Consider the following 12,668-nt stretch of genomic DNA (forward strand, 5'->3'; position numbering starts at 1 on the left):
AAATGTAAAAATAATCACAGAGTCCCAACAAACATTACAGTCTAGTTCTGCTAGTTGTAGTAATGATTCTTAGGCAGAAAGACCATCTGACTTATCCAGGTAAAAATCAGATTATTAATCAAGGTTTTTATACAGCAAAACTTTACCCCCTCCCCCGCCAAAAGGGTATAATATGTTTAACACACTCAAGGAAAGAAAATGTGGGCCATAGATTTTATATCCAGCCAAACTGAACTTCAGTTATAAATATAACTGTTACATATAAATACAACTTCAGTTTCCCATATAAACTGTTACATACATGCAAGCACAAAAGGAATATTGTTTTCATGAGCTCTCTGGGGAATTTGGGGGCACAGGAGGTTCAGGAAGAGCTTCTATCCACCAAAATCAGTGAAGAAGCGTAGACATAAAGACTGATTTCATAAAAAGACAAAGTTACACCTGAAAAATTAAACCTGTGGCATTCCTTTGGAGTACCTAGCTTACAGTAGTATACTATTAAGTATCTTAAATAAACACTTAACTAGACTTGAATGAATTTCTATTTGGTTTCCATAGACTATGTTTTTCAATTTAAGGGTAAATGATATAACAGCATATTTCATGGAGCAATGGTTTGGATCCTTCTGTCAAAGATATCCTGAAGAGAAAAATGGCTGTGTCTGGCATTATGTATTTAAGAAATAACAGAGAAATGTTGGTAATAGATACAAAATATGTCCATTATCTCTTTTTAGTTGTGGAATCAGATGATATTAGTGCACTTAAAGTGTGCTAATTTCAATTCAGTGAACTTGATCCCCAGAATGTGATTTGTATTTCCATTGTGGGCTCTAATTCTTGAGGGTCTTTTCTAGAAAAATTAAAATGTCAACATTAGTACTAGTGTATTTTAGAGAAATTTTCCTGCAGCTGCAAAATTATAGACTAAAATGACAAGAATTGTTGATCATAAAAAGCAGAAGAAATTCCTATTTACATTTAATTTTCTTTGTCTAGAATCTGATTACAACCTTGTAAAAATATAGAACTATTAGTATACTTTAACCTCTTCAGTGTTTTTGGATCCCATGATAGCTTTGCTCAGGATCTTACAAATATTATCACAGCTTGGTATCTTTCTTACCAGTTTATCTTAATACACATTTTGATTTTGTGATATAATAAAAAATGTAACTTTTCCTCTCTTCAATTCTCTTTGCAATTTTTTTATATGATTCTTAGGCAGAAAGGTCTAAGACCTTATTTTCCCTGTCTGGTCATAAGAGAAATAAAGGGAAATCTTGTAATGATATACATACTTAGTTAATTTTTCCCCCACAAATAATAATTAAAGTCAGAACTTTTGCACAACTGCCAAGGCTGTTCCTGCTGTGATCCCAATGTATCATTCTTGTTTTCCTTCTTAGCATCAAATGGAACTATTTATTTCACTGTAAACATGCTTTCCTGCTGCTGTGATTTTCCTCATGGAATTCCTTCTTTCTTCAGGGCTGTCCTCTTTTTTTCTGTTATGGTATATAACATTACCTCAGAATTTAATTTTAGCCCACATTTTAAACTGGTGAAGCCTGTCTCGCTTCTCCCTTATGTCATGCCAGAGAACAGAAGAACAAACCTCCCTCCTACCCACATTTGTCTCTCTTCTGCTCAGGGTCTGGGTTCTCTTGTCCTCTTCTCTTTCGTATATTTATTGAGTGCCTGTTATGATCCTGGTGTCCTATGTACTAGGTGCTGAGGATACTGTCTTTAAAGAAAGCCCTGTACCTGTCCTCAGAGTTTATAATCTCCTGGGTAAGACAAATGGGAAAATGAATAACTAAAATACACTATGTTGTGTTTTGTAACAGAAGCATAATAGAACATAATGAGGCATTATGGAGGTGCATGAGAGAAGCACAGAACACAGCACCTACTCAGCCAGGAAAATCAGGAAATACTTCCTGAGAGTGGGCCTTGCTTGAGTTTTTCTGAAGGATAAGTAGCTGTTATTTGTATCCTAACATTTCACAAACTTACCTGAGAAATTTTACAAATAAATACACATAGTACAATAGACAAATAGATGAAGAAATTAGAGAGTAGAAATAATGTAAAGTCAGATTAAGGTTAAGACAAAAAGAATTATTAATACAGATCTGTAGAATTTGAGAGTGTTGCAAATCTGTTTCTGTCATCATAACAAGGAAGGAAATGCAGTAGTTTTAAGACCAACAGTTTTCATAAGATAGAAAACTAGTTGGCAGTTTTCATAAGATGAAAGAAGAGGAGTTTTCCCCCTGGTGTCAAAGATAAATTTATCAAGAACCAAGACATTTCTGAGATTTTTACCCTACTTGCAAGCTAACAAATTAGCTTGCCACAGTTTTATCAGTGCTTGCAGAAGCCAGGAGATTCCTGGGTCAGAAACAAAGGACTTTGTTACAGCACCACAAGCAGCTTGAGCTTCATGTTCGTATTGGTTCCCTTTGCCCCCAAATTCAACCAGCATGATATGGAGGCAGGCCCAGGTGAGTGCTGCATGCACAGTTGATTTATGTCACATCTGAGGAACTCCTAGCTTAGGAAACCCCAATCTTTTATGAGGGCCTATAACCAAACCTGTCCAACCTTTGCTCCTGGGGGAGACACATCCTGAACAGCAAACATCCTGCCCTGTTCACCAGAGGAAGGTAGGATCTCTGTTTTCTAAGGATGTTTACTGTCAAAACATTTGTAAGATAGCCTGGAACAAATGTCAGTGTCTCTGTTTAAAAAATGTGCAGAAATACAAGACACCCATGGAGAATTGTCTTCCCACAAACTTTCTTTCATGAGTCCCTGTGAAAGGATGTCAAAGTAGTCAGTGTCCTTAAAATAACTTAGCTACAGTAAGTATAATAAATACAAAAGTATCACATGTAGTACTTGGGGTTATTTACATGTTACCTGTATTAATTATCTATTGTTGTGCAACAGATTACCACAAAATCTAGTAATTTACAACAAATTTTTTTATATATAGTTTCTGGGGATCAGAAACTGGGGAGTGAGTTAGCCAACAGGTTCTGTATCACTCTTTTGTGAGACTGCAGTCAAGCTGTCAGCTAGGGCTGCAGTTATCTGAAGGCTTGTTTGTGCCTGCAAGTTCTGAGTCTTTGCTCACACAGGTGCTGGTTGGCAGGCCTCATTTCCTCACTGTTGGTAGCCAGAGGCTCCAGTTCCTTGCCATGTGGGCCTCTCCACAGGGCTGCTCATAACATGGTAGCTAGTTTACCAGAGAGAGAAAGCCCTTCCCCTCCAATATATAAGCTTCAGTCTGTATTACCTTATCTTGGAAAGTGACATTAAACTTGAATGTTGAAAGTCTTGATTCTCTTATAAGAATATTTTAATTTTTGAATAAGCCTTTGATAAAAAGTGAGTTAATCTTTTTTTTTTTTTTTTGACATTTGACAGCTGTAAATCATCATCATATTTGGAGTATCAGAAACCTTTTGCTAATTGGGCTAGACTAATGAATTAGATTATACTTTGGCCCACTTAGTTCTACTGTTCTAAATAACTATAGACAATACCCTTCCTTAACCCTGACCTGCTGACTTACTAATGTCATTAGTCACAGTGGGTTAGGGAAATGGGAGAATAAGAGTAAACACTTCCGTCTATCCAGGTGTGGTTCTGAGTGAGGTATGGGCAAGTGCCCAGAGAGTGTCCATGTCACACAGTTAGTAAATGCCAGTGCTGGAATTCAAATCAGCATCCCTGACTCCAACCACAAATCTGTGTAAGTCACTGGCAGTAGTAGAAGGCTTGGAATTATTTGTTGGCCTTTGTATCAACATTTCATCTATTCAGTGTTGCTCAATCAATGGATTCTCCTTTAATCTGTATAGCCCGTCTGCAAAAATTGTTTCTGAATCCATCATATTTATTTTACCCTCAAGTAATTTTTGTTGTTACCTATTTAGGTCATAAATACATGTGAATCCTCTGCCTTTTGTTTTAGCCTTTGCTCTGGTTTCCCTCTAGAGCACTGTCTGATTCGTTAGTGTTATCGGAAGTATTTGACTGTAGTAACAGATTGGCTTGACATTCAAGCGTTTTTAAGTAGCATTGTTTTCTTTGAATCTCAGTGATTTCTTTGAATGATTTCTGTTTGAATCCCCCCCAGTCTGAAGGTAGTTTAATGGTTGTGCCAGAGGCTTCATTATTATGTATTTCTTATTTGGTAGATACAAAGGCTTTTTTTTTAATACCCTTCATCCTGATGCCTGTTTATATTTAGTAATATTATTAATGTTTCAACTGTGGTGAATGTGATTTAAATTGTACTTTAAATGACTAACGAGGAAAATAGTGTTCTATTACATTTCAGCATTTTTTTGATCATGAAAAGATAATTTTATTTCTTTTCTCATTTTAATTTTTATTATATATTGACAAATTATAGTTGTATATATTTATGGGGTAGAAAGTATGATTTTTGGATGAAATGTGGAATGACTAAATTAAGCTAATTAACATATCCATTACCTCAAATATTTAACATGTTTGTGATGAGAACATTAGAAATTTACTCTTAAAGATATTGAAATGTGCAGTACTCAATTATTAGCTATGTTCAGCATGCTGTGTTGATCAAAAAAAAAAAAAAATGCAGACTTTTTCCTCCTATCTGAGGCTTTGTACCCTTTAACTATCATCTTCCCATTCCCCACACTGCCCAGCCTCTATAACCACCATTCTACTTTCTGCTTCTATGAGTTCAGTTGTTTTAGCTATGATAGGTATGAGGGCACTTCAAAAAGTTGGTGGAAAAACAGAATTAAAAGATTTGAAGACCCCTTATATAAGTTAGAACATTTGGTATGTGTCTTTGTGTGTTTGGCTTATGTCACTTAGCATAGTGTTCTCCAGTTTTATCCCTGTTGTCACAAATGACAGAATCACTTCCTTTTTTAAGGCCAAATGGTATTCCATTGTGTATATAGATCACATTCTGAATAGACGTGATGAGAGCAGACATCCTTATGTTGTTTCTGATCTAAGGGGACAGCATTCAGTCTTTTGTCAAGTCTGATGATATCTGTAGATTTTTCATAGATGTTCTTTTATTCCTGCCTTGTTGAAAATTGTGATTAGGAATGAATGTTCAATATTGCCAATTTTTTTTTTCTGTATCTATTGAGCTGATCATGTGATTTTTCTTTTTTACTCTGTTTATTATGGCGAATTACATTGATTGAGTTTTGAATTTTAAGCCAAGTTTGCATTCCTGGAACAAACCCCACTTGGTCATAATATATTAACCTTTTTATAAATTGCTTAATTTGAGCTGTTAAAATTTTGTCTAGAATTTTTGTATCTATGTCCTGATGAAAATCGGTCTGTAGCTTTCTTATAATATCCTTGCCTGGCATTGGAATCAGAGTAATGCTGGTGTCATGGGTTAAGATTGTATTTCCTCTCCTTTTACTTTTTAGGAAGAACTTGTGTAGAACTGGTAGTATTCCTTCCATAATGGTTGGGAGAATATACCAATGCATTGTTTATGGGAAGGTTTTTAGCAATAAATTCAGTTTTTAAAATATATACAGGGTTATTTAGGTCTGTCCCACTACTTGGTGGAACCTGGATGGTTTGTATCTTTCAAAGTATTTGTCCATTTCATCTAAGTTTTCACATATATAGGCATAAACTTGTTTGTAATAGTCTCTTTTTATCCTTTTAATATCGATAAAAAATGTACTGACATCACCTCACTCACTACTCATGTTGCTAATTTGTGTTTTCTTCCTGCCATAGTCAACCCGGCCGGGAAGTTTTAAGTTATTTTCATTTTCTCAAAGAACAGCTTTTGGTTTCAATGATTTTTTCTGTGTTGATTTTATGCTTTTTATTTCACTGATTACAGCTCATATCATTATTTCTTTTCTTCTGTCTACTTTGGGTTACAGTTGCTCATCTACTTGGTAGTTTCTCAGGGTGGAAACAGAGGACACCGATTTGAGATCTTTTCTAATACATTGTAGGCATTTCCCTCTAAGTACTGCTTTAACAGTGTTTCACTGATTCTGATATGTTGAGTTTCCATTTTCATTTAGAAATCTTTCTAATTTCTTTTTGATTTCTTCTTTGGCCTGTAGTTTGTTTTGAAATGTGTTGCTTAGTTTCCAAATTTTGAAGTACTGTTTCTCTTACTGGTTTCTAATTTAATTCCATGTAGTCTGAGAATATGCTTTGTGTAACTTAAACCCTTTTATAGCTGTTGTTTTGTGCCCCAGTACAGTAGGTCCCCTTTATTCGCAGGGGATACATTTCAAGACCCCCACTGGATGCCTGAAACTGCATAGTAATGAACTGTAGCTAAGGAATGCAAGGCCAACTTTTCACTTAAAGAAATCACTTTACTGCTTCTCCTTACCGTATCTCAATTGCTAGTATCACTGCTCTTGCACTTTTGGACCATTATTAAGTAAAATAAGGGTTACTTGAACACAGGCACTGATACTGTGATAATCAATCTGATAACCCAGGCAGCTACTAAGCGACTCACGGGCAGGTAGTGTAGACAGTATGCATCAGTTGGACAAAGGGCAATTAGTGACTGCACAAGATTCATCACACTACCCAGAATGGCATGAAATTTAAAATTTCTGAATTGTTTATTTTTAGAAATTTCAGTATAATATTTTCAGACCACTGTTGACTGTGGGTAACTGACATCACGGATAATGGGGCGCTACTTTATATTGTCTGTCTTGGTAAATGTTCTGCGTGCAACTGAAAAGAGTATTTTTTGTTGAAGGTAGTATTCTATAAATGTCAATTAGGTTAAGTTGGTTGATAGTGTGTCCACATCTTCCATATCCTTTCTAGTTTTCTGTCTATTTGTTCTATCAATTTTGGGGGAAGGGAACATTGAAATCTTCAGTGACACAGAATGTGTCTGTGTTATCTTACTGTGAACAACTTTTTTTTTAACAACCCCTTCCTTTTTTAAGACTGTGTGTGTTGGGGGTGATTCTCAAATCTTTTCGTAGTCCTTTGGAAGGTTTCAGTGGTTATGGAGAGAAAATTCACAATCAGAGAAACTAATGTCAGAAAAACAAACAAACAAACTAATAATGCTTAATATCATCTTTGCTGAAAATCTTTCCAGATTATTGTCTGTCATGGAGTTCTGAATTTTGATTCACTGTTTTTTGTTTGGTTTGGGCATCTGGCCAGCAAGGGGATCCAAACACTTGACCTTGATGTTACTAGCACCATGCTCTAACCAAATGAGCTAACTGGACAGCCCTGATTCATTCTTATAAATAGAATCCCTTTTGCTGGGCAAGGATAAGGGAGTCATTTTTATCTTTGGCTAGCAAGTCTCACAAGCAGCTAATAAGAAGGAGAGTTTTAGAATCGTCTTCTTTGGAGTCTTACTTACTAGTATAGGTAGAGCTTTAATTATAGTTTTCTTGGTGTGCTGAAGGGATAGGAGTAGAAGGAACCAAAGCAATGAATTTAATGATTACTTAACAGTCCGTTCTTGTTCTCTTTGTATTTGTAATCTAATCTAAGGTTTGTTTTTAAGAAGAAAGAAAGACTCCTAAGTGATAAATGTGTGATTTTTATGTTAAACAGTACAAATAGTGAAGTACAGATGTATCAACCAAACCCTTAGGTCACAGTGATCCTCACGTGCTTGACCCTGCCTGCCTGATGCCAGGGTCCACATAGAGCACTATTCTCCTTTATTCCTTTTCTGTGCATTGGTGGAGTAGCAAAAGGAATAGAAGAGAGATTAGGTCTTTGTCTAGTCTGTGACTGTTCTAAAGATTCCTTGTGTGCTAGTCAATGTAGTGGGCCATGGGGTGTCCACTACCAATAGCCATTATGGCACACATAGTTAACTAAGCCCAAGGAATTGGAGTTTCTGGCAGAGAGACTGGGGTCATTCATTTTCTCTAATTCCCTGGGTGTTGGTTAGGTTGGCATGGTCTGCTGCATGGGACATGCTCCAGTCTTCTAGCAGCATGAGTATTAGTCAGAGGAGATGCTCTGTGAGCACAGGGTGGTACCATTCTGTGAAAGAGAATGACAGATGAATGGTCAAAAGTGTCTCTCGTTTTCTGTAGAAATCTAGGAGTTAGGGTATGAGAATATCTAGGATATAGAGTTGAAGTTTTGTATATCATACTTTCAAAATAAAATGTTTAAAGTATTTTGTACTTAAAATTGTTTTTATCTTTGTATTTAAAACACTTTTATGCCTCTCTTAAAGACAATATTCTTAGCTAGGCTGTGGGCTCCAGAGATAATGAACTCAATTAGTAATTTTTTGTTGTTGTTGCTCAACCTACAAAGCCTATGGAGAAAAGGAGGTGCTGCACTTACACTGTGATTACATTGGAAAATAGTACTCTTCTGTTTTTGCTCATATGGACACACTCTGGCTCTTTAAGAATTTGAATCTGAAGCACATGCTATTGATACAGGTTTCTTCTATTTATGTGTAATTATTTTTAAATGTAGAGACTTTAATGTTAGCAGTGATATGTACTTGAGTAGTATATAGATTTTAATTAAGCTATCCAGTGTTCCCTGTATACTAAGATCAGGGAACTGTTAAACATGGAGTGCCTTTCTTATTGGTGGCCAAAGCATGGGCTTTGGAGTCAGACCTAATTTCCAGCCCTGAACCCAGTACTCAATACCTGTGACACTTGGTGCCCTCTGCAACAGTATAGAAATAACACCATCTACTTTGCAGAGTGGTTGAAAAGAATTAAGATAGATGTCAATGTTTCCTAGATACTTGTGTTATGAAATGTGAGTAGATCTCTGAAGAAATCGTTTCATGAGGAAATATGACTGTACGCAGTGTGCTCTGTTTTCCTCGAGCTTCACCTTGTGTGTTAAGACATTAGGCCTATGGTGCAGAAGTCTGCTTTGCTTAGTTTAACTTTGCATTTCCCAGTCAGAAGAACATCTTCTCCTCCCTTCTTCCTTTTTGCTCTCCTGCTCCCTTATGGAACACCTGCAGTACTCACTCATATTAGAGTTTATTACTTTTGTTTCATGGAAAATATTTTTGAAAATAAAGCACCTAGCAGAGTGCTCCTGATTCATACTTGATCAATGTTAGTTTTCTTTTCCTCCTTTTCAGTGTTAATTTTAGTGGTTGAAAAACTGTACTGTAAACTCAGAGACCATTTCTTTTAAATAATTTTAGTATCTTCTGAGTAAGTAATAAGCCATTTAATATTTTGTTCCTAATTTACTATCATTTTGTTCATATCTTTAGCCCAAAATGTTGTTGTAGACTTCCTGTAAAAATCCAGGAAAGGCAAGTGCAGTGGTGATAGGAGAGTAAGAATCTTAGAAACTCAGTGTCTGGTCAGATTCCTGCTTCACTAATTTAACACAATTTAAATATTCATAGTATTTCTGGAAGTACTGCTCAGAGCCCTCTGGGAGTTACACAAGTACATTGAAGGATATGGTTTAGAATCTTCCTGTACCTGCTTTGAGCCTCTCAGCACTAGGTACGAACCATCCATATCTTTCTTGAGTGATTTGTAAGAATTCTGCAGATGAGAAAAATGAAAAGTAACATCTTTACAATGAAAAAGCAATATATGTTAAATTAAAAGAATGAAAAATCTATTTCCAAAGTAAAAAACAGTAGAAAAGCATTGTTTTACCAAAAAATTGATAAGAATAAAACATACAAAAAAAGAATAAAAGTAATTTTATACCTAGGGATGTTCTTTGCTAACATCTTATCTTCCTAGGCTGTTTCTTAGGTGTTTTCACAAATATGGTATCATATTATATATGCTATTGTGTAGCCTGCTTGTTTTACTTAAAAACTCAAAGTGAAAGTCTTTCTGCCAGATGTCAGTGAGGCACCCTTACCTCCCCAAGAGTCTGCCTCTTCAATGGATTTCTTCATTTCTAAGGAATATTTTCTGGCAGTTGTTTGAGGTTGGAGGGACGAGTGATGAAAGGAACAAGGCCTGTGGGAGGGTAAATTAAGGCATCGTACAGTTGATTATACATCAACTATTTGGTGAATGCAGAATTATGTGAAGTATTTTGGTGATTTTTCTTGTACAGATCCAGAAAGATTTGAGTTTAACTTATTGCTTATAAGAAAAAAGTTTGTCAATGTCAAGAGCTGATGTGCGCATGTTGTACACACTTAGACTTAATATAACACCTCAAATTATTGTTGAGGAGTGCTGAATGGTTCGTTGCCTTTTAAAATTAAATTAAAACAAACAAAAAGCCTAATAAGAATTCATAGGATAGTTTTCTCCTGGTGAAAGATATTCCTGAATAAAATGTTTTTAAACATGTTTTAATCTGATTGTATTACTTAGAGATTTCTTTTATGACATCAACAGTTGACAAAAGGAAGAGGTGAATTTCTCAATTACTATTTTTCTGAGATCTTGACTTTTCTTTTCTTTCTTTTTTTTTTTTTTTAGGTGGCTATCATCCAGTGAAAATTGGAGACCTCTTCAATGGCCGATATCATGTTATTAGAAAGCTAGGATGGGGGCACTTCTCTACTGTCTGGCTGTGCTGGGATATGCAGTAAGAGTTCTTTTTCATTTCTACATTTGACTCCTGGTCCAGTTCAGTATCTACGAAGGTGTGACTAAGGGTCGTACTGACTTTGTTGTGGCAAGCAAAGTGCTTAGCACAGGCCGCCCAACTAGCTAGATTCTTTTTCCCCCCTCACTTTGAAGGTCATTTGGTTAGTTTGAAGGTCATTTGGTTAGGTATTCTAAAATATTAACATTCTTCTAGCTTTATTTCTGAAGTTTATTTCTTTTCTTTTCTTTTTTTTTTTTAAGATGACCGGTAAGGGAATCTTAACCCTTGACTTGGTGTTGTCAGCACCACGCTCAGCCAGTGAGCGAACTGGCCATCCCTATGTGGGATCCGAACCCGGGGCCTTGGTGTTATTAGCACCGCACTCTACCGAGTGAGCCACGGGCCGGCCCTGAAGTTTATTTCTTGAAATTGCTTTACACTGGGGTCAAATTATTTTTCTGGTAATTCATTTGTACCAGAAAAACAAGGTGTAAAATTAGTAATGTATAGGTCAGTGGTTTCTGACACTTTTTTAAAGCCATGATCCATAGAAAGAAACTTCTTTGCCACCCAGTATATATATGCATGTGTATTGTGTATGCACATGCGTGTGCGAGTGAACAGAAACACAAGTGTTTTCAGCGAATACTTTCCCTTACTATATGTGCTAACTCTAACATTTTCCTAGTCTACTTTATTTTAATTAGGAAAAAACAAAACAACAAGCATAAAAGGGATTGTGCGTCTTGACCCATGGATCCACTATTTAGTTGTGGTCCCACAATTCGAAAAGTACTGTTTTAAAGGATAGCTAATTAAAAGTTTCCATTCATTGGAAAGATCTCGTTATAATGATCACTTCTTCAGCTGATAATATATATATAAATGTGCATTTTTTTTTTAAGGGGGAAACGATTTGTTGCAATGAAAGTTGTAAAAAGTGCCCAGCACTATACAGAGACAGCCTTGGATGAAATAAAATTGCTGAAATGTGTAAGTACTGCAAAAATGTGAGTGATATAAGAAAAATTAATAACTTAAAATCTTACAGAGGGGTTTTTTTCTGGGTGATGCTAAAGTAGAATTTATTTTTCATAAGTTCATATGCTGAATCTTTATTTTAAAAATATTACTTTTATTAAAACAATGTTGGTTGGTATAATGGAAAAGATTCTTAATCTTAAACTGTTCTTGCATTCATTTTTCTTTGCATAGGTTCGAGAAAGTGATCCCAGTGACCCAAACAAAGACATGGTGGTCCAGCTCATTGACGACTTCAAGATTTCAGGCATGAACGGGATACGTATCCTTTACTTCCTGATGGCTGAATTATAATATATTTTTCTGTTTTTACTTCTAAAAAATGGAAATATTTCAAGCCCCTATTAACTTCTGTTTGCTGCTGTATCATCCTCCACATAAAGCTTCTAGGATCGTTGTGAGGTGTTATAAAATGGTGCACCTAGAGGGGTCTGCAAGAGCTTTTTGGTGTAGTACAATTTTAGAAACTTTTTTTTTTCTTTTACAGCAACTTGCCTTGATTTTGGCATGGAATTAAGTATTGATCTTTTTTCATTAATTGTGGCAAAGTTTATTTTTGCATTGGTACATGGAAGCATATGACAGCACTGCTTTGCGCTTTAAACTTTTAAAATCAGTGCAGAAGGGCTGTCTATATATGTGCTAATGGCTGCAAAGCACCATGTGAGGATGAAGCTTTTGCTGGGACAATAAAAGGAAAAATGCTCTGTTAATGTTGACATCCCAAAGTTACGCTTGAGTGCTATTAATACTAAAGTGTACTAATAACACTGAATTCTGTTTCTAGAATAATACAACTTGTTCTTGCAGAGCATCATCTTTCTGCTAGATGAATATGGAAGTATTTTGGTTTTATTTATTTTACTCTCAGTTTTTCTACTTTGCAAAAGATTGGTAAAAGCAAAATGATAAATTTTCTATACTAGTTGGTAAATATGGCATAAGCCAGTGCTTAATGAAAGAGACTGTCACTATCCTCTCAGTGACGGAGATGGAAGGATTACTTAAAGCCCAAGTACTTGAAAGCAATGAGAGGCCCAGAG

The 12,668-nt window shown here is 35.7% G+C and overlaps 1 protein-coding gene across 1 annotated transcript in view; it reads left to right on the forward strand.

The window, feature by feature from the left end:
• Positions 1-12,668, forward strand: part of SRPK2 (SRSF protein kinase 2) — a 132,092-nt gene that overhangs the window by 74,272 nt on the left and 45,152 nt on the right. Inside the window, exons 3-5 of the mRNA XM_008567985.1 lie at positions 10,473-10,581; positions 11,490-11,577; positions 11,800-11,887. Coding sequence (XP_008566207.1) covers positions 10,473-10,581; positions 11,490-11,577; positions 11,800-11,887 — 285 coding nt within the window. The remainder of the gene's footprint in view (positions 1-10,472; positions 10,582-11,489; positions 11,578-11,799; positions 11,888-12,668) is intronic.

Source organism: Galeopterus variegatus, unplaced genomic scaffold (genome assembly GCF_000696425.1).
Source record: "Galeopterus variegatus unplaced genomic scaffold, G_variegatus-3.0.2 Scaffold20, whole genome shotgun sequence".
Classification (NCBI taxonomy): Eukaryota; Metazoa; Chordata; class Mammalia; order Dermoptera; family Cynocephalidae; genus Galeopterus; species Galeopterus variegatus.